The sequence below is a fragment of the Acipenser ruthenus genome, chromosome 54, assembly GCF_902713425.1.
Source record: "Acipenser ruthenus chromosome 54, fAciRut3.2 maternal haplotype, whole genome shotgun sequence".
Classification (NCBI taxonomy): domain Eukaryota; kingdom Metazoa; phylum Chordata; class Actinopteri; order Acipenseriformes; family Acipenseridae; genus Acipenser; species Acipenser ruthenus.
Window position 1 is genome coordinate 4,045,390 of NC_081242.1, and position 27,468 is coordinate 4,072,857.

General features: G+C 42.5%; 1 protein-coding gene across 8 annotated transcripts in view; it reads right to left on the reverse strand.

Moving 5' to 3' along the window:
• Window positions 1-27,468, reverse strand: part of rpgrip1 (RPGR interacting protein 1) — a 99,168-nt gene that overhangs the window by 70,704 nt on the left and 996 nt on the right. For 7 of the 8 annotated variants that reach the window (XM_059016800.1, XM_059016802.1, XM_059016801.1 and 4 more), the window contains exons 2-9: window positions 26,547-27,016; window positions 25,709-25,762; window positions 25,039-25,171; window positions 23,864-24,105; window positions 22,183-22,291; window positions 21,010-21,153; window positions 13,342-13,447; window positions 13,040-13,063 (exon numbers count right to left, since the gene is read on the reverse strand). In XM_059016800.1, coding sequence (XP_058872783.1) covers window positions 13,040-13,063; window positions 13,342-13,447; window positions 21,010-21,153; window positions 22,183-22,291; window positions 23,864-24,105; window positions 25,039-25,171; window positions 25,709-25,762; window positions 26,547-26,631 — 897 coding nt within the window. In that variant the 5' untranslated portion in view covers window positions 26,632-27,016. Of the gene's footprint in view, window positions 1-13,039; window positions 13,064-13,341; window positions 13,448-21,009; window positions 21,154-22,182; window positions 22,292-23,863; window positions 24,106-25,038; window positions 25,172-25,708; window positions 25,763-26,469; window positions 26,513-26,546; window positions 27,017-27,468 lie in introns of those variants that run through there. The other variant, XM_059016799.1, reaches the window with a different exon arrangement.

Below are 27,468 nucleotides of genomic sequence, written 5' to 3' on the forward strand. Positions count from 1 at the left end.
GGAGGCAGAGAAGGTGAGGCAGGATGGAGAGGAAGTGAGGTAGGAAGGAGAGGTGAGCAGGATGCAGAGGTGAGGCAGGACGGAGAGGTGAGGCAGCACAGAGAGGAGGTGAGGCAGGAGGCAGAGAAGGTGAGGAAGGATGGAGAGGAAGTGAGGTAGGAAGGAGAGGTGAGGCAGGATGCAGAGGTGAGGCAGGACGGAGAGGTGAGGCAGCACAGAGAGGAGGTGAGGCAGGAGGCAGAGAAGGTGAGGCAGGATGGAGAGGAAGTGAGGTAGGAAGGAGAGGTGAGGCAGGATGGAGAGGAAGTGAGGTAGGAAGGAGAGGTGAGGCAGGATGCAAAGGTGAGGCAGCACAGAGAGAAGGTGAGGGCAGGACAGAGAGGAGGTGAGGCAGGACAGAGAGGAGGTGAGGCAGGACAGAGGAGGTGAGGCAGGACAGAGGAGGTGAGGCAGGATGCAGAGGTGAGGCAGCACAGAGAGGAGGTGAGGCAGGACAAAGAGGAGGTGATGCAGGAGAGAGAGAAGGTGAGGCAGGAGAGAGAGGTGAGGCAAGATGTGATGGTAAAACAAACTATAATTCTATTAATAATCCAGATTTTTGTTCTCCTCCTCTCTGTCCTGCCTCACCTGCCTCACCTGCCTCAAAGGGGGAGGAGTGGTGCTTTGCCGTCGGCAAGGTCGGGCACAAACCACCCGACCAACCCCCTCCATGGCAGGAGGTGGAACTGCTGGTCCCGAAGAAGGGAAGGAGGGGTGGTGCCAAGAAGGCAAAGAAACAGGCTACAGCGCCCGGAAGGGGGGAGCCCGAGCACCCAGCGCCCAGAAGGGGGGAGCCCGTGCATCCATCGCCCAGAGGGGGGGAGCCCGTGCATCCATCGCCCAGAGGGGGGGAGCCCGTGCATCCATCGCCCAGAGGGGGGGAGCCCGTGCATCCATCGCCCAGAGGGGGGGAGCCCGTGCATCCATCGCCCAGAGGGGGGGGCCCGTGCATCCAGCGCCCAGAGGGGGGGAGCCTGTGCATCCAGCGCCCAGAGGAGAGGAGAGGAGCCATTGCTGCCGTCTCCAACGCCAGAGGGTGAGGAGCCCTTGCCGCTGTCTCCAGCACCAGGAGCAGAGCAGCAGGAGCTGCCTCTGCCTCCGCCACCTCCACCCCCAGTAGCAGAGCAGCAGGAGCTGCCTCTGCCTCTGCCCCCACCACCACCAGGAGCAGAGCAGCAGGAGCTGCCTCTGTCTCCACCACCACCAGGAGCAGAGCAGCAGGAGCTGCCTCTGTCTCCACCACCACCAGGGGCAGAGCAGCGGGAGCTGCTTCTGTCTCCACCACCGCCAGGAGCAGAGCAGCGGGAGCTGCTTCTGTCTCCACCACCGCCAGGAGCAGAGCAGCGGAAGCTGCCTCTGTCTCCACCACCACCAGGAGCAGAGCAGCAGGAGCTGCTTCTGTCTCCACCACCGCAAGGAGCAGAGCAGCAGGAGCTGCCTCTGCCTCCGCCACCTCCACCAGCAGAGGGTGAATACCTGCTGGTTCCGCCTCAACCGCCGTGGGAGGACTGCTTGCCGCTCCCACCTCCACCAGCAGAGGGTGAATACCTGCTGGTTCCGCCTCAACCGTCGTGGGAGGACTGCTTGCCGTTCCCAGCTCCACCAGCAGACGGTGAATACCTGCTGGTTCCGCCTCAACCGCCGTGGGAGGACTGCTTGCCCCTCCCACCTCCACCAGCAGAGGGTGAATACCTGCTGGTTCCACATCCACCATCATGGGAAGGACTGCTCCTGCCCTGCCTCGCATCGCCCAAGGATGCCTGCCTCGCTTCGCCCAAGGATGCCTGCCTTGCTTTGCCCAAGGATGCCTGCCTCGCTTCGCCCAAGAAGGCCTGTCTCGCATCGCCTGGGGCTGCCTGTTGCTCCGCATCGCCTGGGGCTGCCTGTTGCTCCGCATCGCCTGGGGCTGCCTGTTGCTCTGCAACGCCTGGAAAGCCACCAGTTACATGGTACGAGGGAGAAGTGGAGCTCCTGCTGCCGCCTCCATGGCCCGGGGCTCTCCTCCCGAGTTCGCCTCCCGAGGGTCCGCTGCTGCTGCCGTCGCCTCCCGAGGGTCCGCTGCTGCTGCCGTCGCCTCCCGAGGGTCCGCTGCTGCTGCCGTCGCCTCCCGAGAGTCCGCTGCTGCTGCCGTCGCCTCCCGAGGGTCCGCTGCTGCTGCCGTCGCCTCCCGAGAGTCCGCTTCCCCCGCAGCAATTTCGCTGCAGGAGAAAGGGTGGCCGGAGCCCCACGGAGGGGAGCTGCCGGCCATGAAGACCAGCTTCCCCCGCAGCAATTTCGCTGCAGGAGAAAGGGTGGCCGGAGCCCCACGGAGGGGAGCTGCCGGCCATGAAGAAGGGGGGGCAGGTCTGGAGACCACCCCCAAAATTTTTCTGGCCAGAGGAACCGGCCTGTGCGTCGTCCACTGGGACGCTACAGTTGTTTGGGTGGGAGGAGGACATCCCACCGTGGCCGCCACCTTTGGCCCGTTGCTGCCCCTGTTCCTGCGCCGGGACTGCTAACCGGGACTTTGGGGACTAAGGGGGGAGGTGGCCGAAAAGGCCATGTGTGCTGCGCACAAGGGGGGGCATGTGTGGCAGAGTGTCCCGCCCCTATGTATTATTATTTGTATTTTTGTTTGCGGTGCGGGTAAAAGCGCTGCGTCTTTTATTATTATATTTAAAAACCCTGTGAGGATGCATGGCTGATCAGCTACTGATTATTTAACTAGCTGACAGTCATGCATCCTTACCAAACGCGTGCAGACTCTGGCCGAGGGATAATAAGATAATTAACAACTAGTTAATCCCTCGGCCAGAGTATATAAACCTGCAGCTCTCTGCACTCGTAGTTGAGTGTAGAGAGGAGAGTACGGGGAGCGGAGAGAAAGAACAACATTTAAAAACAATTGCTAAAACGTGCTGGATTATCCAGCACGACACTTACTTGTTTGTTTGTTTATTCGTTTGGCCCTCGTGCCCTTTTGTTTTGTGTTTTGTTAAAATCATTTGTTTGTTTATTAAATACGCTGAATGCAATTGCATTCAGCTTCACCCGCCCATCCACTGTTTTGGTTTGAGTTACTTCCTGGTCCGTGACGTCATCAACCTCACCACTGCGAGCCAGCCTGCCACAAGTACCCTTTAAAACTGACAGCACATAAGAAAAGTAATATTCATGATTGCAATCAAATTAAACATAGTCACAATCTAGTTAAAGAATTAAGCTCTTCAAAAATAAGCCGAGGTGTACAAACAGAGGTAGAAGATAAAATAGAAAAATCACTTTCCGGGGCATTTGATGTTGTTGAGTTAAACTCTTTTATAGCTGTAACAAGTTTTAAAAACAGTACAGCAACACAGGCATCAACCGAATATGATCGCATTGACACTGATCTGGACAGCGAGCATAATGTTGTTGACTCTGAATTCGATTTTTCAGGTGCAGATGAAAATGACCCAGATAATGCATTAATCAGTAAGGATACTTTAAAATGCATTTTATCAAATAAAGCAACATTTTCTGATTTTAAATGTTCGATTCCAGAAACTGCACATTTTACATTGCCAGCAGAAGTGTGGTTGAATTTAAAAAATAATAATAAAAAAGGAAGGTATTTCAAAAAATATACATGGGAAGGTTTATTTGCGAATAAAATCAAAGAGTCAAACCCCTATTGTGTCTTAATATTCAAAAACCACAGTTTTAGTACTGCACATAAGAGAAGGACAGATAAACCTTATCTTCACATAAATGGATATTGCAAGCATAGATCGTGTAAAATGAACTTCACCATAACACTATCGCATCCTACAATACTGCGTTTTAACGTGCGGTACAGGGGCACAGTATTGCACACTTCAGATGACTTGAAAGCGAGACCATTCAGGGGTCCCGAGAGAAACAACCTGGCTGTATTAAATAGAACAGGGATTGGTTCAGATACCGCTGTCTTAAGAAAAATTAAATCAGAGTATCGTAGCAACACATTAACTGATAACGATGAAATAATAGCACTTACAATGCTAAAAAAAAAGGAGGATAGTGATGTAAGTAGCATGTGTTATAAAGGCTTTGTACAAATTATACAAGCGGTCCCACTTAAAGTTATATGTTTTACTGAAGGGGGTATACGGTTATGGCATGAATTAACACGCAGTAGTCCTGCTTTCTGGGATGCCACAGGTGGCATTGTTAAATCAAAATTTACGAAGAAGAGAATCTTATATTATGAATTGTTAGTATGTAGTCCGGTAACTCATTTGTCTGTGCCTGTAGCTTTTATGATCAGCGAAGAGCAAAGTGCAGTGGAATATCTTCTTACAACAATAAGAGATTATGAAAGAAAGATTTTCCAAAAAAATACGTTACCTGTGCAAATAAACAGCGACAGGTCAATTGTACTGCTTCAGGCATCAATTAAAGTGTTCAATAATGAAAATATGGAACGTTACCTTCGTCGCTGCTGGAAAATTGTAAATGGAACAGCAAATGAGACCGATCTTAAATTTACTGTCATTAGGTCTTGCAAAAGTCATTTAATGCGACAAGCAAGCGGATTATGCAAAAAACAGTATAGCGGTAAAGATGAGCGTTATAAAGTAGGAATGTATATATTTAGCATTTTGGCTAATTCCAGTAGTCTCGATGAGGTCTCTGCTGCTGTTTATGAAATCTGTATACTCCTGGGAAGTAGGTACAATAACCCGCTAGTTACAGAAAGTCTATTAAAGCTGAAAGATAGAGTAAAAAACATAAACAGACAAGAACATGTGATTGATTCTAATAGAAGCATTCTAGATGAGGATTTAGAATGTAATTCACAAATTAAATCTCCATTTCTTGAACATTTTGAAAACATTAAATTGAAAGCGCAACGCAATTTAGAAACGTGTGAATGTGGCGAAAAAAAATGCATATTTCGGAACAATTATTTTAGAGAAACCTTTTCCTTCCCGTTATAGTTATTTGGTCCGATATGCTGATTAGAACTTTAAATAGACATTCTTGTTACAAAACACAAGTTTATCAAAATAAAACAACGGCTATTTCCGAAGTAACTTTCAAAAACACAAAAGTATTGTATTTAAATAACGAAAAGTTGAGAATTGACGAATGTGTTGATAAACTTTCAGTTCTATATAGAGAAAGGGACTTTTGTGATAAAGTGCGATTAAAATTAGGTAAAAGAAAACAAAACATTTGCATCTCGTCATTTCAAAGATGCAATTTCTAAATTAGAAAAAAATTAATGCTCAACATTTTTCAAAATCATCCTTGAACCTTATCCCCTTTGACAAAATAGTAGATTTCATAGAATGTTTTGTAAATAACACCCTTTTGGCTAACTTTTTAGCTAGTGACTTGCTTCACTTAAACATTTTGCTTGTGTATAATTGCAAGAAATGTAAAGGGCAGCCCACTGCGCACATTAAAGATAAATATTTACTTTTAATACAAAATAGTAGATTTCATAGAATGTTTTGTAAATAACACCCTTTTGGCTAACTTTTTAGCTAGTGACTTGCTTCACTTAAACATTTTGCTTGTGTATAATTGCAAGAAATGTAAAGGGCAGCCCACTGCGCACATTAAAGATAAATATTTACTTTTAATACAACCAAAAGAAATATCCGAAGACGGGATTAAAAAATATATATTATCCCATATATCTGCCAAAAATGTGGGAATGTAAATATTGATCTTAAAACATTCCATGTATTGCATCTCTCAAAAACAATAACTCTTAATACAACCACTTCCAGACTACCTGCAAATATTTCTTTGTCTTCTATTTTCAAAAAACAAACATATTATATTTCAACTATTATGTCATGCATAAATATCCATTTGTTACAAAATTTAAAACAGACCAGAGACAGGAATGGTAATGTAATAATATTGATAATGTTTCCTATTCTTTTGAAATAGTGAAAAAAATGATTTCAAAATCCACATTTCTAATAGTTGCATATGATTTCATGTCATCTGAAGAAATACAAAAGTATTGCACAACAGAAGTTATGCATTGTTGTTCTATTCAATGCAAGAAAATGGTATGATTTGAATCAAACCAACCTATTCCTCTTGAAATTAAAAACTTACCATTTAATTTGACAAATGAGGATATAGTAATAATACGTAATGGAAATTGGTTAAACGACAACATTATAGATGCATACCTGTGCCTTTTAAGTAGTAATTTCACAGACAAAGGTGTGTTAACTATTCCTTCCACATTTGTCAGTCAAAATTTGAAGTGTGTCTATTGTGATGACATTGAAGTACTGCCAAAACCCCCCCAAAATGATAGGAATTGGTGGTGCTTCAAAACTGTTCTTGTTCCTGTTAATATAAAGTCATCCCACTGGATCCTTATTGCAATCGATATGAAGCACGATGCAAACAAGGCGAAATGTACAGCATTAAAAATATATACAATGGACTCATTAAAGACGTATGAAAAGGAAATTCAAAATATACTTCCCTCATTACAAAGATACGTCACCATGCAATACTTGGCACTATATGGTGTTGTTCCTAACATAACATTTTCTTTAGAATTTTGTCATAGGTGTTCCCATTTTCAAAAGCATTCTGACAGTAGTAGTTGTGGAGTATATGTATGTTTGCAAAAACATTGCTATTTGGTGGTAATCACACTGCACTGTGTTGCAATAGAATGAGGGAACTTTTAATATAGGAGTTAGCCCTCCAAGGAATTATTCCCGTATAAATAAATTTAAAATTAATCAAAAGTTATGTTCCTCTGTGTTCCATATCTCAAAATTAATATTTCAAGTGCTTAGTTTTTTCTAGTTCTCATAGTGTTTTGTTTTTTAGGACATCGTGGATCTGATCTTCTTCAGTGTTATACTTGATCCTGTGCAAATATTTTTTTTATATATATTTTTAGAATGCCCTGAAGAAGGGGGCTGTTGAGAGCCGAGGGCTTCTGGAGATTTCCTCAAATTAGAAATGAGGTTTTTTGTCCCCTCAGTGCTGTTACCAGTGTCTAGTTAGCTTAAAATTCACTTTACAAATTAAAGCACAGGTAATTCAATTTCAAAGTGTGGTGTCATCTTTATTTTCTGTACCCCCAGTGTGTCTACATTACATTTCGCCCTACTTTCAAAGATGCACAATCTTTAGTTTTGTCAGAAGTGGGCCTTGAGTGTGCCCAGCACCCGAAAATGAAGGGAAAACGGCTGTTTTAACTAGACACCTGACATAAAAAGTAGTGTTGCTATTACAGTGACGTAAATCTTAAGTATATGTATATAAACTATATTTTTGTGCTGGATACGTACGGGACTTTCATTTTGATACCTTGCCTGCGCTGAGCAGTTTTGAAAACCGGAAGTAATCATCTTATTGTTGCTTATTGTTGCTAGCTTCACTGAACTTTTGTTTTCACTGAGAGAATAACACATTCACACTAGAGAAAGTTCAGTGTCAGTCACTATCGAGATCATGTTATCCGAGTAGATTTTGTAAAAGTGATCATTCTAATAGGGCTAATTTCCATTGCAAAAAATGGGTCTTGCTGTTTGGATCGTTAAATGTAGTTCGTTATAAGAAAGGTTTGTTATAGTGAAGTTAGACTGTATGTATATATATATATATATATATATATATATATATATATATGACCCTAGATCAGGTCGACAAATATTTTCGTGTTCGTGGTGGGGTTGTCTTGCGAATGATCCCATCATGGCGATACAGAAAACTCACTTCACCTGAACCCGATCTGAAGAAGATCATTTGAAAACAAAAGCAGTAAGCAGCAACGTCACAGTGCCGTCGGTCTTCCAATTAAAGCTACAGTACCACATTAACGGTGCAGTACACAACAGAGTACCATCATTGTTGCTGTATTCAGAACAAAATAACATCAAAAACCTAGATATTCTACATTGTTTCATTCTAACAAATAATAACATTAATAAAATAATCTGAATAGTGCAACTGGTCCAGAATGCTGCTGATGCAAGAATACAAAACGAACTGAACATATTACATCTGCTTGGAAACTTTGCATTGGATACCATTCAAATTTCTGGTTATTTGTAAGATTCTTCTGTTGAGCTTCAAGACTGTCTGGGGAACTGGCCCTAAAACTTGCTACATCCCTAGGCGTCACCTGTGAACTTCAAGCTCAGAGCTGCTGGCTGTTCCCTTGACCAGGTGTGTCACTATGGGAGGTGCTGGCTGTTCCCTTGACCAGGTGTGTCACTATGGGAGGTGCTGGCTGTTCCCTTGACCAGGTGTGTCACTATGGGAGGTGCTGGCTGTTACCTTGACCAGGTGTGTCACTATGAGAGGTGCTGGCTGTTACCTTGACCAGGTGTGTCACTATGGGAGGTGCTGGCTGTTACCTTGACCAGGTGTGTCACTATGAGAGGTGCTGGCTGTTACCTTGACCAGGTGTGTCACTATGGGAGGTGCTGGCTGTTACCTTGACCAGGTGTGTCACTATGGGAGGTGCTGGCTGTTACCTTGACCAGGTGTGTCACTATGAGAGGTGCTGGCTGTTACCTTGACCAGGTGTGTCACTATGGGAGGTGCTGGCTGTTACCTTGACCAGGTGTGTCACTATGGGAGGTGCTGGCTGTTCCCTTGACCAGGTGTGTCACTATGAGAGGTGCTGGCTGTTACCTTGACCAGGTGTGTCACTATGAGAGGTGCTGGCTGTTACCTTGACCAGGTGTGTCACTCTGGGAGGTCGGAGTTTCTCCGCTACTAGTGCTCCTAAACTTTGGAACTCGTTGCCACTAGTGAAAGCACTGCTAAAAAACGCTTGTTTTTCCTAGCTTTTGGTAATAAATCGTTTTGTAATGTTTGTAATCTTGTTTTTATTTGAGTTAAGACATTGTACTATATATTCTTTTTCTTCCTGTAAAGCTTTTTGGGATGGCATTGCCATGAAAGGTGCTATATAAAAACACATTGATTGATTTGATTGATTGATTGATTGAAATATTGTAACCTGGCCAAAACAGAAAATACATTCCAACAATATAGAATTATTGCACTATTCAGATTATTTTATTAATGTTATAAATTTTAGAATTAAACAAATGTAAAATATTTAAGTTGTTGATGTGTCATTTTATTCTGAATACAGCAAAAATGATGGTATTCTGTTGTAGCGCTGGGACGACAGTGGTTTTTTACTATCAATGCATCGTTTTTATAAAGACCCGATGCATCGTTTTTTCATAAACAGTGTAAATAATAAGTACATATATTTTCATCAAATCTAATCATGAAAAGTAAACGTTTCTCCAGTTCAACTTAAAACTACACATTTCTAATTATTTATGTCTAGTCACACTGTCGACGAGGTTCCCCACAAAAAGTTAATAAAACATTAAAAATATTACTGTCTTACGTTAAGATGACAGCAACCGGATTAGAGGAAGAAAAAAAAACTCCAACTGAGAACACAAGAATAAGTATTTACAAGTCCAACGTAATGTAGCAATCCACACAGAGGTGGAGGGCGGGCGCGATCCCAGGACCTCTCGCACTAAAGCATAGCGCCGATATCGCTGTACAAAGGAGCCGCCTCCTTTGTAAGGAGCGTATATCGGCCTTATGTCTGTGTGATTACGTCACGGGCGACACCAAGTTATGGAGCGATTGACAATTAAAAAGATTTCATTCCAGACCCGTATCAGACTGTAATCCGCTGCGGCGAGTCTAGCTCATCCTTGTGGTTAAAATATATATCCGTCCTACCCACCTCAGCACCGTTGTCATGGTTATGAAAAAAAAGATTGATGATTGGATGGCTGAGATATGAGATCTTACATCTTCGATACTATAGTATCAAATTACAGCGCGTCGGCAGCATACATACAGGAACTTTTCCTTCATTGCAAGGCATGCAAGCAACCAGCTTGTGCAGCTGCTGTTTAGTTATTTTTTGCATTTGCAATTAGCTATCTAAGTACACCGGGCAACAGTGTGGAGTAGTGGTTAGGGCTCTGGACTCCTGACTGGAAGGTCGTGGGTTCAATCCCACGTGGGGGGCACTGCTGTTGTACACTTCAGCAAGTAAAGACCCAACTGTATAAATCGGTAATTGTATGTAAAAAATGTGATATATTGTAACAATTTTAAGTCGCCCTGCAGAATGTTTAGCCAACTTTGCAAGTAAACCATAGCTATATTTGTGCCTTACGCATTAGCAATGTCCCGACAAATTGTGTAAAAAGAAATCAACAAATGCGTCAGTAATGTAAGTACCTACATTTCATTTCGATTTTACAATTGTGTATGTAGGCTTACTTATAACCAGTTTACAGCTGCTTACACAATAGTTTGTTTTGAAGTGTTTATTTTATTATAGTTTTTCATTTTTTTTACGTCATGCATTATATGCGCTAATTACTTAGTTTTTACAATGTTGTAGGTACATACAGCAGTTTACACCTGTTTACACAATATCTTCTTTTGAAATGTTTATTCTATTATACGTTTTCAGATTCTATTCCCAAATGCAGAGTTTTTTTATTGATTTTTCTTTTTTCTTTTGTATTATTTCTTTATATATAAAATTTCTGTAGGTTGTATGCATATGTGCTTTGTATTTGTAGTGCATATGAGCAACTACTGTTATAAACTGCAAAACATGTTCGCCTTGCTTCACTTGGCACCATACATTTTTAGTCTTGGCTACGTTGCGCTGCTCAAACCCCGGCGACATATGTGATGTATTCAGAGTTTTAATTGATTTAAATCATGTTTGTAATGTAAACTATTTCCTGTGACGTCAGACCTTTGGTACTTGCCCGTCCACCCGAAGTTGGGGCCCACCCAAATTTCCCTTCCTAGCTACGCCCCTGTTACGTCACCTACCAGCCCTGCTGCTGCCTTCCCCCGTGCACGCTACAGTAACAAAGTCTGTGCTCTCTCCAGAGCTTATTTTCTGTTTTTATTCAGAAATATTATGGCATCCACATTCTTCGGTTTCAAAGAAGAATGGAGTTTGTTCACAAGCATCCCTGCTTTGCTGAACACTCGCTCGCTCGGGTGTTGCAGGGATACTTAACATGCTCTTTGCCAAGGCTGCTAGGTTGGGAAAGCATGTCTGGTTATTTTTCCACCAAATCAGGGGATCTTCGCGGATGTTTAATGGAGTTTCAGAAGCATAAATAGTCATCTCTTGTTGGATTAAGGTTTCCTTGGAAGTAGTGTGTGTTTGTTGCCGTCCACGAAGTAACAATTCCATTTCTTGTTCGGTCTTCGTTTTCTTTTTAAGAGGTAAGTCCTCTGTGCTGCACTCACTTGTACAGGCACGATTTCCGTCATTTTCAAGGTTGTCCTCCACCAACCTTGCTAGTTTGGAAGACAGTGCTTCAAACGTGGGCTTTGGCCTCTTCGGATAGGAAATCCAGATGGCGAAATCGTGGGGTCAAGAAATGACACAAAAAGCAGTGGCATAACCTCATTACTTGAGTCATTCAGCTGATGTAAACAAAATCACAGAGACAAATTACGCACTAGCTTATATCTCAAACTCCATGTAACTGGAATGAGCAAATCAGCTGAATTTGAAGTAGACGATGTCTCACCTTCATCAGGAACTTCAGTCAGTCTGTGTTTTATCCCTGTTGCAAGTGAGTACAAAGAACTAGCCGTAATATTTTTCTCTGTACTCAAAAGTACTGTAGCCAATTCGTAGTAGGCTGTAGTAGAGGTAGTATCTCAGCCATTAGCTTCCACTGCTCAGTCGTGAGATCTAAAGTAGCTGCGTCAGACTTTTTTGGTAAAATCTGGGTTTGACAAAACAGCAATAACTGTCCATTTTAATTCAAGAAGGCGTTCAAACATACAATAAACTGTGTTCCACCTTGTTTGTACATCTTGTGTCATGCTTGTCCATACGTTGGTAGTGATGGACATTGAATTACACTCCTGACTTGAATCCTGTCAAAGCCTTTCCTTTGCACTTTCGTGATCCAGAGTAATGAATCTGGAGATTGTCTTTCGACAGGGCATTTCATAGCCCGGAGCAAGATTCGCAATCAGATTTTTAAACGCAGCTCCCTCTACTATACTAACAGGTCTGATATCTTGTGTGACAACATCCACTATCAGGCCTGTTATTTCTTTTGCTCTGACGCTTTTTGGATCAACTTTCTTTCCAAAATAAGCTGTCACTGAAGCTGTTGCTTCCTTTTATTTTTTACTTGTGTTCCTGCTGTCGTATTTTGTCGGGTGCTGTCTTACTAAATGATCCCGCAGGTTGGTGGTATTGCCACATTATGGTAAGCTCATTAAAACTTTATAATGACAGCATTATTTAAAATTAAATTAAATTCACAATTTAACGAGCAAAATCTGATCCTGAAATGCAGCCTACCTCTAGTCTCTTCTCTAGGTTTTTTTTTTTTGTCACGCTAACTCTAGCGGGCGGGGAGTTTTTTTATTATATTATTATTATTTAAAGGAACCAAAGGAAAGGCAAGGAATAAGAGTGTAGATTTATATTTTGCCGATCCTAATAAAAAACGTTTCTATTAATGAACTGATAGATGCGTTTTTTTTTCCAAAAACGATGGTTATTTTATCTATCGATGGTTATTCCAACGATTCAATGCATCGATGGATCGAAGCATTGTCCCATCCCTGCTCTGTTGTGTACTGCACCGTTAATGTGGTACTGTAGCTTTAATTGGAAGACTGACACGCACTGTGACGTTGCTGCTTACGGCTTGTGTTTTCAGATGATCTTCTTCAGATCGGATTCAGGTCGAGTGAATTTTCTGCATCACCATGATGGGATCATTCGCAAGACGACCCCACCACGAACACGAAAAGATTCAGGGTTGTAAAAATTTTAATTAACCCCAACCCGATCTAGATGGGGGCGTATTTTGGGTTGGGGTCCTAACATATACACAGATGTGCAAACTTAACAATAGCAAAACAGCCTGTGTTTAGTATTTTGGTAAGGAGTCAGTGAATAAATACATGTATGCTCTATATTAATCTGTTAAAATATATTTACCTCTTCCAGTTGGGTTTCATATACCTGTTAGAACAGAGAGCATAAAATGAGTTAAAACACCAGTGATACAGGCAGCAGAGAAACACTGACTGACAGATACAGAGACAGCAGCCACACTGACAAACATTGATATTGACAGAGACACGCAGACATACAAGCAGCACCGATAGAGACACACACAGAAACAGAGACACACAGGCAGACACTGGCAGAGACAGACACTAACAAACAAATAAAACAGACAGACGCACACAGACACTGACAGAGAGACAGATAGATAGACACACAGATGACAGACTGACCTCCTGCAGTGCCTTGCATTTCTCTTGCATTACCAGTAGGGCAGTGCTCTTGCCTGACAGCTGTTTCTGCAGTCTGATCAGATCCACATTCTCCCTGATAGTCACCCTGAGGAGGGAGAGAGTGGGTTAGCGAGCATCAGCACTGCTAGCAGGGGAGACCCTGCACTCGAACCATAGGCACAACCACGCCTACAATGTTGAGGAGGACGTGCATTTTTGCGAAGTCCTGTGTGTTGAAAATGTGTTTGGCTATGTGGGGTCTCCCAGTGTACCCTGGGAGTACAAATATCAAAGTAACATTCTGTCCTCAATAAAACACTTGCATTGTAAGTTCGATTATATCTTAAAAAAAAATAAAAATAAAAAAAAATAGAAAATAAATTGTCAAGAACCTCCTCGAGAAAACTAGAATTTCAGATAAAGGAACATGATGTTTCTACAGCAGGACCCAGCTATTTTAGTTGGGTTTTTTTTGCTGGTATTCTACACCTTCACAGTAAAGTCAGAATTTCCAATTACAGCACTGCGGGCACTAGAGTTTTTTGTATGAATTCCGCTGCTTATCTCAAAATTATCAAGAAGGGCCCATCTTCACCCAGCTGGAGTTAAACACTTATTCGATAGTTGGATGTGGTTAAAATCTGAAGTTAGACATGTATTCACTGATTATTTGGGATAAGAGCACTTTCTGAAGCAAAATGTATGTATGTGGCAAAGTGGCTGCTGAGATGAACAGGTGCAGAAATAATCACAAGTGAAAACTGTAATCCAATTTTATAAAGCGAAGGAAAAGATTTACGATTCTCCGACCCCTTTATGCCATTCCACATGACCCCTTGGTAAACGACTGCAGCTGCCTTTACTGTCTGCAGCTGCTACTTCGTTTCCCTTCCGGGTCAATATGTTCCTGCAACAGAGTCTCGCTTTCTTCCAGGCTGACCGACTTCCCGTACCAGGGAAAGAACTGTCGGGCCAGCCCGTCCAAAGCCTTTCCCTTTCACTGCTTAGCGCCCTCACAGGTCGGGAGGGAGATTTACAACCAGAACTCATTGTATTTCTGTCACAATGTATCATGTTGTAACACTTGTAATTTATAAGTATGACACTTTCTTTGACATTGAGTATAAATATTGACTAAGGCTCTGTCCCAAACCATTCCCCTGCACCCTACACCCTTCGACAAGTGTACACTTTTGTGTGACGTTTTACTGACGTCACAGAGTGTGCACTTGGGTGAGCTAGGGAGTAGGGTGTATGGTGCTATGGAGCTAAAAGCGTTAAATGGGATGCACTTCAGCATCATCATTCAGCGTCTTTACCTTTGACTAAGCAAGAAGCTATGCAGTCTTTTGTTGTCAGATTGTAGTTTGAAGAATGGCTGAGCGAACATGTATATGGTTATTTTAAAATTTTGAGATAATTTTAAAAAACTTAAATACTGGTTAATAAAATGCAAACTTTGCCACATGCTACGAACATGCACTTAATAATGTAGCCTAATATTTACATTTTTTGTTTGTTTTAAATAATATTTTAAATAATAAGATATCTATTTTACTTTAAAAACAATAGGTAATATATTTGGCTTTATATTCAGTATCACTACGAATTGGCTAAAGGTTCTACACTAATTTATTAATCACAGCAAAAACATATAATGGAAATGATAAAAGTGTGCAGGCTACATAAAAGTTTCAAATGTCACTCCCAGCCCAGCTTCACGGAGTTTATTTTTCCAGGGAAGAGGACATTGTTTGCCCAATAGTACTCAAAGAAATGAAAGAAGTTATTTACAAACCGCTAACCAAGATCATGCAACTGTCTCTTGACACAGGGGTTGTACCGACAAACTGGAAAATAGCAAACGTAATACCGATCCACAAAAAGGGAGACAAAACCGAACCAGCTAACTACAGACTGTGACGGAAAAATAATGAGTTCTGGTTGTAAATCTCCCTCTCGACCTGTGAGGATACGAAGTAGCGAAAGGGAAAGGCTTTGGACAGGTTGTCCTGACAGTTCATTCCCTGGGTCGGGAAGTCAGTCAGCCTGGAAAAAGACGAGACTCCAGTGCGAGAATGTATTGACCTGGAAGGTAAACGAGGTAGCAGCTGCAGGCAATAGAGTCGGCTGTAATCGTTTACCAAGGGGTCATGCATAATCGCATAAAAGGGGCTGGAGAATTGTAAATCTTTTCCTTCGCTTGGGTTTTTGTTACAAGGAAACTGGAAGGACCGGGAGATTGCCCAAAATAAATAACGAAAAGAGTTTGTGAATGTTTTGTTTGTTTGTTTGTCTGTTTAGTAATTGTCTGTGTTTGTAATCACTAGACGGCTAAACACAGATCCGGAGCTGTCGCCAAGGGCCAGCACGAAACCGGATCACCACTGCACTACCGTCACGAATAAACATTGTTATCAGCACTTGTTTCACTAAAAGCACGTATTATATTGTACTTCTTCCATAAGCACTGAGAGCACTCACTTTGGAACAGTGATCGTGTGTGTCTAATTGTGTGTGTTTTGTATCGTGTCTATTATTTGCGGGACTGCAACCCTTCGTTTCATTACTGTGCAATACACATTGTTGTGTATTGCCAGCTCTTTATTATTTACTGGCGGGTCATCAGACCATTGGATTATAATTAAATCAATCATTTTCACCCGTACTTTGTTGTCTGTGCGTTCTTGGAATCACTGTATTCGCACTGCACCTGCTATACAGCTGTTACCACTTACCACTTTGCCACACAGACCAATAAGCCTGACTTCTATTATATGTAAACTTATTGAAACTATAATAAGATCCAAAATGGAAAATTACCTATATGGTAACAGTATCCTGGGAGACAGCCAGCATGGTTTTAGGAAAGGGAGATCGTGTCTAACTAACCTACTTGACTTTTGAGGATGCAACATTGAAAATGGATAACTGCAAAGCATACGACATGGTTTATTTAGATTTCCAGAAAGCTTTTGACAAAGTCCCGCATAAAAGATTAATTCTCAAACTGAACGCAGTAGGGATTCAAGGAAATGCATGCACATGGATTAGGGAGTGGTTAACAGGTAGAAAACAGAAAGCACTGATTAGAGGAGAAACCTCAAAATGGAGCGAGGTAACCAGTGGTGTACCACAGGGATCAGTATTAGGTCCTCTGCTATTCCTAATCTACATTAATGATTTAGATTCTGGTATAGTAAGCAAACTCGTTAAATTTGCAGATGACACAAAAATAGGAGGAGTGGCAAACACTGTTGCAGCAGCAAAGGTCATTCAAAATGATCTAGACAAGATTCAGAACTGGGCAGACACATGGCAAATGAAATTTAATAGAGAAAAGTGTAAAGTATTGCATGCGGGCAATAAAAATCTAAAAGAGTGCAAAGAAGAGCAACCAGAATTATCCCGGGTTTAAAAGGCATGTCGTATGCAGACAGTCTAAAATAATTGAATCTATTCAGTCTTGAACAAAGAAGACTACGCGGTGATCTGATTCAAGCATTCAAAATCCTAAAAGGTATAGACAATGTCGACCCAGGGGACTTTTTTGACCTGAAAAAAGAAACAAGGACCAGGGGTCACAAATGGAGATTAGATAAAGGGGCATTCAGAACAGAAAATAGGAGGCACTTTTTTACACAGAGAATTGTGAGGGTCTGAAACCAACTCCCCAGTAATGTTGTTGCAGCTGACACCCTGGGATCCTTCAAGAAGCTGCTTGATGAGATTCTGGGATCAATAAGCTACTAACAACCAAACGAGCAAGATGGGCTGAATGGCCTCCTCTCGTTTGTAAACTTTCTTATGTTCTTATGTATCTATCTTATTTATTTATTTATTTTTTTATACATTTAGTCGTTGCCAATTATTTTTTATTATTTTCTCCCAATTTGGAATGGCCAATTATTTTATTATGCTCAGCTCACCGCTACCACCCCTGCGCTGACTCGGGAGGGCAAAGACGAACACACGCTATCCCCCGAAGTGTGTGCCGTCAGCCGACCACCTTTTTTCACACTGCGGACTCACCATGCAGCCACCCAAGAGCTACAGCGTTGGAGGACAACACAGCTCTCGGGCAGCTTACAGGCAAGCCCGCAGGCGCCTAGCCAGACTACAGGGGTCGCTGGTGCGCGGTGAGCCGAGGACACCCTGGCCGACCTAACCCTCCCTTCCCCCGGGCGGCACTCGACCAATTGAGCGCCGCCCCCTGGGAGCTCCCGTCCTCGGTCGGCAAAGGAATAGCCTGGACTCAAACTCACAATGTCCAGACTATAGGGCGCATCCTGCACTCTACGCAAGTGCTTTTACTGGATGCGCCACTCGGGAGCCCCTTATGTATCTTTCAAAACAAGGGATTTAGTGGAGCTCCGTAATAAAAGCAGAATCTCAAAACAATAATTTTGTGAATATAATAATTGTTACAGCTGTGTATAATGGTTTTTAAAACAGGATTCATTTATTCGACTTTTTACATATCCGCCCTTACTCTGGTCCTAGTCAGATATGCAGTGGATTAAAATGATTTTGAAATATCTCTAAATGAACAGGAAGTTATTTCTAGATATCTGTAAATGATAATTTGGCGTACCATGCTAGCAAAACATTACTTCAAGATATCTGTAAATCAATTTCATTTTTAGAGATCTTCAAAAGGGTTTTTTTTGCAGATACAGTGCCTTGCGAAAGTATTCGGCCCCCTTGAACTTTGCGACCTTTTGCCACATTTCAGGCTTCAAACATAAAGATATGAAACTGTAATTTTTTGTGAAGAATCAACAACAAGTGGGACACAATCATGAAGTGGAACGAAATTTATTGGATATTTCAAACTTTTTTAACAAATAAAAAACTGAAAAATTGGGCGTGCAAAATTATTCAGCCCCTTTACTTTCAGTGCAGCAAACTCTCTCCAGAAGTTCAGTGAGGATCTCTGAATGATCCAATGTTGACCTAAATGACTAATGATGATAAATAGAATCCACCTGTGTGTAATCAAGTCTCCGTATAAATGCACCTGCACTGTGATAGTCTCAGAGGTCCGTTTAAAGCGCAGAGAGCATCATGAAGAACAAGGAACACACCAGGCAGGTCCGAGATACTGTTGTGGAGAAGTTTAAAGCCGGATTTGGATACAAAAAGATTTCCCAAGCTTTAAACATCCCAAGGAGCACTGTGCAAGCGATAATATTGAAATGGAAGGAGTATCAGACCACTGCAAATCTACCAAGACCTGGCCGTCCCTCTAAACTTTCAGCTCATACAAGGAGAAGACTGATCAGAGATGCAGCCAAGAGGCCCATGATCACTCTGGATGAACTGCAGAGATCTACAGCTGAGGTGGGAGACTCTGTCCATAGGACAACAATCAGTCGTATACTGCACAAATCTGGCCTTTATGGAAGAGTGGCAAGAAGAAAGCCATTTCTTAAAGATATCCATAAAAAGTGTAATTTACAGTTTGCCACAAGCCACCTGGGAGACACACCAAACATGTGGAAGAAGGTGCTCTGGTCAGATGAAACCAAAATCGAACTTTTTGGCAACAATGCAAAACGTTATGTTTGGCGTAAAAGCAACACAGCTCATCACCCTGAACACACCATCCCCACTGTCAAACATGGTGGTGGCAGCATCATGGCCTGCTTTTCTTCAGCAGGGACAGGGAAGATGGTTAAAATTGATGGGAAGATGGATGGAGCCAAATACAGGACCATTCTGGAAGAAAACCTGATGGAGTCTGCAAAAGACCTGAGACTGGGACGGAGATTTGTCTTCCAACAAGACAATGATCCAAAACATACAGCAAAATCTACAATGGAATGGTTCACAAATAAACATATCCAGGTGTTAGAATGGCCAAGTCAAAGTCCAGACCTGAATCCAATCGAGAATCTGTGGAAAGAACTGAAAACTGCTTTTCACAAATGCTCTCCATCCAACCTCACTGAGCTCGAGCTGTTTTGCAAGGAGGAATGGGCAAAAATTTCAGTCTCTCGATGTGCAAAACTGATAGAGACATACCCCAAGCGACTTACAGCTGTAATCGCAGCAAAAGGTGGCGCTACAAAGTATTAACTTAAGGGGGCTGAATAATTTTGCACGCCCAATTTTTCAGTTTTTTATTTGTTAAAAAAGTTTGAAATATCCAATAAATTTCGTTCCACTTCATGATTGTGTCCCACTTGTTGTTGATTCTTCACAAAAAATTACAGTTTCATATCTTTATGTTTGAAGCCTGAAATGTGGCAAAAGGTCGCAAAGTTCAAGGGGGCCGAATACTTTCGCAAGGCACTGTATATCCACCCCTTGTTATATCGCCCCTTGCTATACTGCGGATTCGGATATATTGCGGTCCTGGAGTTGGCTCCCCAGTTACTAACAACCAAACGAGCAAGATGGGCTGAATGGGCTGACAGTGACTAATTTTATGTTAGCAGCTATAGGGTTAAATCGAAAAGGACCAATAGTAGATGGTTTGTGTTTTCTGTCTGGATGCAATGTGTTTTTGTATTTATTTTGTTCTTTTGCTTTTTCTCTTTTAGACTGACCATAATTGCATTTTTTCCTGACCACCATTGTTTGTATAACTACTGTAACACAGCAGGGAGGGGGGTTAAAATCCTCCCTGCAGAAGACATGTGCGTGTGCACATTTAGTTTAATGGTAGTGTGAAACCTTCTGGTGCGTGACTGTAAACCTGTGTGTGTTTTGTTTGTTTATTTTGTCCTGCGAGTGAGTCAGGGACCTGCTTGTTTAGTCAGTGCTATTAAAATAGCGCGTCAGCGTGTTAAAAAAATCAATTTCTTGTGTCTGGGTCAGTAATTTAAAGGGGCAACGAACGACCGCGAGTGCCGGACGATTTACAATATATAATTGGGCTGTTGCCGTACATACTTGTTCTCAATTAAAGTGTATTTTTCTAGTTTTACTCTAGTGAAATACATTATATTTAAAGATATTAGTCGTAGGCTTTAAACACATCCTTTATGAAATGTGTTCAAAGCACACATAATGTGCCTGTCTATGTTTATAATCAAAGATTGTACTTAGATTTTTTTATACCTTCAAAATTCTTTCAGTGTGTTAATTCCCAACAACCAATCACTTGGTAATATTCACCCGTCAGTAGTCACATGTTCATCTGTTCTTTGAATGGTGAAGCAGTGGTGCCAGTTCATTGGAGTCAGTCCTTACATGACTCTTTGTCTGGATGTTCCTCACTGGGGGACCCCGTGTCTGGATGTTCCTCACTAGGGGATCCCGTGTCTGGGTGTTCCTCACTGGGGGACCCCGTGTCTTGATGTTCCTCACTAGGGGACCCCGTGTCTGGGTGTTCCTCACTGGGGAACCCCGTGTCTGGGTGTTCCTCACTGGGGGACCCCGTGTCTGGGTGTTCCTCACTGGAGGACCCCGTGTCTGGGTGTTCCTCACTGGGGGACCCCGTGTCTGGGTGTTCCTCACTGGGGTCCCCGTGTCTGGGTGTTCCTCACTGGGGGACCCCGTGTCTGGGTGATCCTCACTGGAGGACCCCTGTCTGGGTGTTCCTCACTGGGGGACCCAGTGTCTGGATGTTCCTCACTGGGGGACCCCTGTCTGGGTATTCCTCACTCAGGGATCCCTGGGCTCGTACCTGTGCTCCCCTGGGGGACCCCTGGCTCGTACCTGTGCTCCTCTGCTTGTTGGTTCCTCAGCTGGTACAGCGTGTCTTCAATTGCAGATTCCTTGGATCTCATAGTCTCCTTCAGGAGCTGAGCTGTCTGTTCCAGCTCAGCCATCTTTGAATTCTGGGCCTCGCTGATCGTGGCTCTGTATCGAGGAATTCAAAAAGGAAACGGCTTTTGAGGAATGTGCCACGTTTCCACCTGCCACAGTCACAGACTTATCTGAAATCAGACCCGTTCATTTCCATCAGCAGCAGAGATCGAAATACAAAAACTACAGTAAAAGCAGTTGTGACAAGGATGACAGAGGTTTGAGGCTCAGAGACAAGGGCAAAATAACGATCTTTATTAAACAAAAAATAATCAAATAAATCGGCACAAGGGCCAAACAAAAAGGTTTTAAACACAAAATAATAAACACAAAACAAAACTTACAAATAAAGCTTCCAGGCTGGGCGTTGCCTTCACTGGTCAAAAACTTACAAAACACAGCACATAGAAAAAAAAACACTTCTTCTCCTTCCAGAACTCTCTCTCCAACTGGGAGGCTGAGGCCTCCTTTTATGCCAGGTGGCTGAATAATAACTGAATAATTAATTGGTGGATTGCTCCCACCTGAAGCAATCAACCTGGGCAGGGAGGAGAATTTAACTCCATCCCTGCCAGTAATTCTAAGGGCAGAGCCCTGCTCTGCCACAGCAGTAAACTTTTAGAAGGGGTTGGTTCATTATCTTCTCTGTGCTTTATTACTATACTGTGCTGTGTTTCACCAGGGGATACCAAAGCAGTTACGTTTCAAAAGGGGCTGGTTCATTGTCTTTTCTGTGCTTTATTACAGTTTGCAGATACCAAAGCAGTAAAGCGCTATTTTTTTCTACAATGAATGAACTGAGAATGTACTAACCTCAGTTGGGAATAACTTCCCGTAAAAGAGGGAAGAGAAAGAGAGAGAGAAGGGAAGAAATGTCAAAGGAGCTCATCATACCCCATATAATAAACACTACCGTATGCATATCATCCAAATACTACAAGAAACTTCAACTCAGTGACAAACTTTTGACTAGAAGTCTTTTGCAGGTTCTTTTAGTGGAACCGCTTGTCATTGAATTTAATGGAATACTTTGCTACGCTCTGCTGTGCTGTTCCTGTGGGATCTGTCACTGCTGATACTCACAGTCTTTCGATTTCAGCTCTCGCTTCGTCCAGCGCGTTGGGTCCGCATCTAGGCGGGGCAGTTTGTGTCGACCTCCTGACCCCCATATTAGAGCCCTGAACTCTCAGACCTGAGAGAAAGAACACATACCATCATTATATCACAAATTCAACACTAGACTGAGAGAGAGAACACACACCATCATTACATCACAGAATCAACACCTTGTCAAGTCAGGTCTTAAAGGATCCCAGTGATTCAACATCAACTACACGGTTAGGTAACCCTTGGTAACCCATTCCATACCCTCACGTCACCTACCCCCGTCCAAATACTTAATTTTCAACTGTGTCTTCTGGTCCTGGTTTCTGCAGAGTATAAGCTGTGGTCTGTCAACTCCTTTTAGGATTTTAAGACTTAAATCAAGTCCCTCCTAATTCTTCTTTGCTCTAGGCTAAATAAATGCATAGCTCCTGTAATCCATGGTATTAGTCTGCTTATTGGACTCTTTCCAGGGCCACAATGTCCTTTTGGTAATGTGGTGAACAGAATGGAACACCGTATTCTAGTCTCGTCTCAACATTGAAGACACTGAGAATGACTTCTGGTGGGAACGTTTTTCATTGAATTGAAGACATTGGAAATACTTGTTTGTCATTGAATTTATTGCATTTGTAGTATTTTTAAGTTCATCAATATTTCGTGTTTAATAGTTATAGATGACAGAAATGAACAGAGTGTTGTGGTCTCACCAGTGCATTATATAGCCATCATTCTGTTTTCCTTTTTGATTGTTTGCCCTGTGCTGCATGGTTGCTGACAGTGATGAGTCTATTACAACACCAAGGTCTTTCTCTTGGTGAGCCTGTTCTAGTTCTATAACACACATTTAGTATTTGGATCTTACATAACACATTTATTAACATTAAAGTACAAAAGAATTCCAGTAAGCTTAGCTAATATGAGTTCGATGTATCACACTTTCATATTTGAATGAATTGGAATTTTTTTTTTAAATAATTTTTTTGCAGACACTTCAATGCTATACTTTTGGTCAGCTTCATTCCTTTGTGAAAACAGGCCAGGCATAGGAAAGGCAATGATTGGTACTCAAAGAGGAGCAAATGCATTATGCTTTTTGAGCTCTTTTAAACAAAATAAAATGGCAAACATTTATAATATTTAGTTTTATTAAAGTTTATATATATATATAAATTATATAAATATGCTCAGGAATATTTTTATATATATATAACAGAAGCGTTCAGAATTGTTTTTCTACAAGGACTCAAAGTCCCAGAAGCAACTCTCCTGTGTCAGTTCCTTGCTATTACAAATATACCATTAAAAATCAAACACATTTAACATAATGTGCGCACACTTATGCTAAACGTGTTTGATTTTTAATGGTATTTTTTAAAAACTGGTAAACTTACGCTCTTCCATGCTGCACTTCTTTCCAATTCAAATCTACAGAATGATGGTAATATATATCAGATAAGATTGACTGGAATCATTGTGTTAGCTATATGTACTTTAGATGTCATGTGCCACGTCTGTGCCCAGTTCTGCATGCTTCCTTTTTGAGTTCATGGGTGACTGAACGCGTGTTGGCCCCCACCCCAAGCTTGCTAATCATCCCCTAATCTAAGTCCCGGATGCAGATAAAAAAACCACACGGGTCCCAGCGTGGCTCCCTGACCTTTGTGTGTGCTGCTGTGCCCCATGTTGATACGTGAGGGGACGTGACTGTATGGGGAGTGCTGCCGGCCCCCCTGGATCTGCAGCAGCTGGCGAGCCACACTCAGTTTGCAGCGTAGCGCCTCCTTCTGTTGCTCCAGTGAACTGACACGGTCCTGTAGCTCCTCCACCATGTCCTCCAGTTCACAGTCCCTGACTGGGAGTCCAGCTCCACTGGACAGGCGCAGCAGCTTTGTAGCCATCCTGGAAAAGGGGAGCAATACAGAGCAACTAAAACATTTACACAGGCCTACAGAGCTTTAAAGGGGGACTGGAAAGGGTTTAAAACAACAGATTATTATTACACCAATTGGGGCAGCACCAATAGGGGGAGCACGGAATAGTCGACTATTTGAATAGAAAAATGATGGTCGACCTCAGAAACTGGCAGTCGACTAATCGCACGTGATTGTGAAGTAATTATGAAGGTATAAAACAGCAAAGTTTTACAAAACTGTTCTTGCGCAAATGAAGCACCAGATATTATCAAATACAGGATTATTAATTCATCAACTATTCAACTAGATGATCTACCCCTTGTTACACACGTGTCATTCATGGTACTTGGTTTCCATTTCTTTTGGCATCATCAATGTGAGACTAAAGGAAGAGAGCGAGACTAATTTGATTATCACTCTTCTACACCTGTGTGAGCTTCCCTACTGACAGTTGTGTTGTGATGCGCTGCTAACGAGACTGAGTTGCTGGTCTTCACTGAGCATTCCGTGGGGGAGCGTTGCATTGGCTCTGGTGCTCCCACGAGCTATGGAGGCAAAATCATCAGGGACTGTTTCTCCTCATCACACTACAGCAGCCCCTGCTGGCCAGGCACCTGTTGAGCTCAGGTGGATATCTGCAAGGCTGTTTTTATCCTCCAGGGGGTGGTAGCTCACTGACATTCCCTGTGGCGCTCCTGTGTATTAAGAACCGATTGGCTTGGGGATTGGAGGACGCCCACTGACCTTCAGTTCACCTGAGCTGTTGTCAGGAGTTGCTGTGGTGAGGAAACATAACTAGACAGTCTAAATTGGGGAGAAAATTTGTGGGTAAAATAATTGGGCACTTAAATTTAAAACAAACAACTTAAAAAACTAGAAGAAACTGAGACTGAAGCAGCCAAGTTTGAAGGCTTGGTACCTCTTGCTTTTCTCCTCCTGTCTGCGGACGTGTTGTTTCAGAAGCAGGTTCTCCTCATGCTGACGCAGGAAGTGATCCTCCAGGGCCTCGCGGGTCACTTTAGACACACGCTGACGGGCCTTCACATCCGACTCTGAGTAACAGACAGACAGACACACACACACACACACAGATTACACAGACACAGGCACACAGACCCACACACAGATTACACAGACACAGACGCACACAGACACACACAGAGATTACACAGAGCAGACCTGGGCGGAACAAGCATGTCAGTAACATACACCCCCTGCCCCGGCTGTGGATTCAAATCAGAGCCATAAGTATGATGAAAAATGTAAACATGTCGTATATCACTGAGAACAAAAATTAGCAATGAAATGTTGAATCACAATTTAATAAGAGGCTCTACAGATATATGGAAAAATGTAAGTGTGCCTTAAAGATGGACAGATGTGCAGACTGACTGGCACCCCCTTATACCCCCAGAACCTGATATTCTCAATAACTTGAACTGAATAATGTTCATACCAAGTTTCATGACAATGGGATAAGTGGCTCTCCAGGTATATGCTAGAATATGAAGTCCCTTGAAGAAGGCACAGAGCCAAAACATTTGTCTACTTGATTTAGTTTCTTACAGTTTCACCTTTCTTTAACTTACCTCTCATTTTTAAAACCTGTGGTTTCCTCCAAGTTTTTACATTGTGAACAGCGTCTAAAAAAAATAAACATTGTTATGCTACAGTACAGGCAGTGATGGAGGGGTTAGCATGGGGCTGTTACTGCTGCTACAGTACAGACAGCGATAGAGGGGTTAGCATGGGGCTGTTACTGCTGCTACAGTACAGACAGCGATGGAGGGGTTAGCATGGGGCTGTTACTGCTGCTACAGTACAGGCAGTGATGGATGGGTTAGCATGGGGCTGTTACTGCTGCTACAGTACAGACAGCGACGGAGGGGTTAGCATGGGGCTGTAAGTGCTGCTACAGTACAGACAGCGACGGAGGGGTTAGCATGGGGCTGTTACTGCTGCTACAGTACAGACGGCGATAGAGGGGTTAGCATGGGGCTGTTACTGCTGCTACAGTACAGACAGCGATGGAGGGGTTAGCATGGGGCTGTTACTGCTGCTACAGTACAGACAGCGACGGAGGGGTTAGCATGGGGCTGTTACTGCTGCTACAGTACAGACAGCGACGGAGGGGTTAGCATGGGGCTGTTACTGCTGCTACAGTACAGAAACAGGCTGAAAGAACTGAATCTATTTAGGCAAAGCATAAAAGTGTAATAAAGCATAGTTAAACATTGAACCCAGAGAGATATACAGAGAAAACTCTCTATTAATATTACAACTAAAGGGACACATCATTCCTGCTGTGGTAAACTAATGTCATAAGATTTTGATTATTTAAAAAGGATACCTCTACAAACATTATTGAATTCATTCTCAAGCACATTTCTCCATAGCTGTGGTGGAGCGCCTCCTGCAATCTTGTACCTTGAACTGCAGAGATGACGTTGGGTTGCAGTCCCACGTCTTTCACTGGGAGGTCCCCCACTGTCTCGTCAATGACCAATGACATTGCAGATACCTCGGGACACCCAATAGAACGCAGGAACCTCACACAAAGACAGCCAGTGACAGCTCAGACTTCATGGAAACAACCAATAGCAGAGGGATCTTCACACAGGCACAGCCAGTGACATTGCGGCTGCATCTAAACATCCGAGCGTAAGGTGGATCCTCCTACTGGCACAGCCAATCACATTATAGATAGTTTGGAGAAGTCCAATTCAATTGCAATGTTCATAAAACTGTGTATAGGGTTGCAATTCTAATTTTCATTCAGCCTTGAAAACGTCATTCAGAAATTCTGAGTAAAACAAAAACATGTTTTTACCTACAGTATAGTATAGAAGCTCGCTCCCATTTCTTTCATATCAAATAGGTATTGTGGTGAGAATCGCCTGTTAGGAAAAAAACATGAAGTTTAAATTTAATCTGGAAATATTCCTCCAGATTAGAGAATTAGAGATTGGATTAAATAGGGTTACAATGCAACAGTGCAAGGTTTCTGTGGGCAAATCATTGTTTCAAAGGTATAAATAAGGCATAAATAGGATGTACAAAATGAAATCATTTTCTCAACCAGTATCATTCATGTTGTTTAGTTTCCAATTCTAGTTTTCCATCACATCCTTGAAGCTTATTTTTTGAGTTTGAGCTCAGCAAGGTTCATGGCAATATCTTCTAAAGACCAGTACAATATGCTTCTAGTTAGTTTCCCACAAGGGAATTTTTATGTCATCCATGTGAAAGGCAAGATGTACTAATTTGATTTAGTATTCCTCAGCTTTTTTTAAAAAAAGCTGAATTTGATCAACAAAGCGTAATTTGATGCATGCTTTCACGATCGATG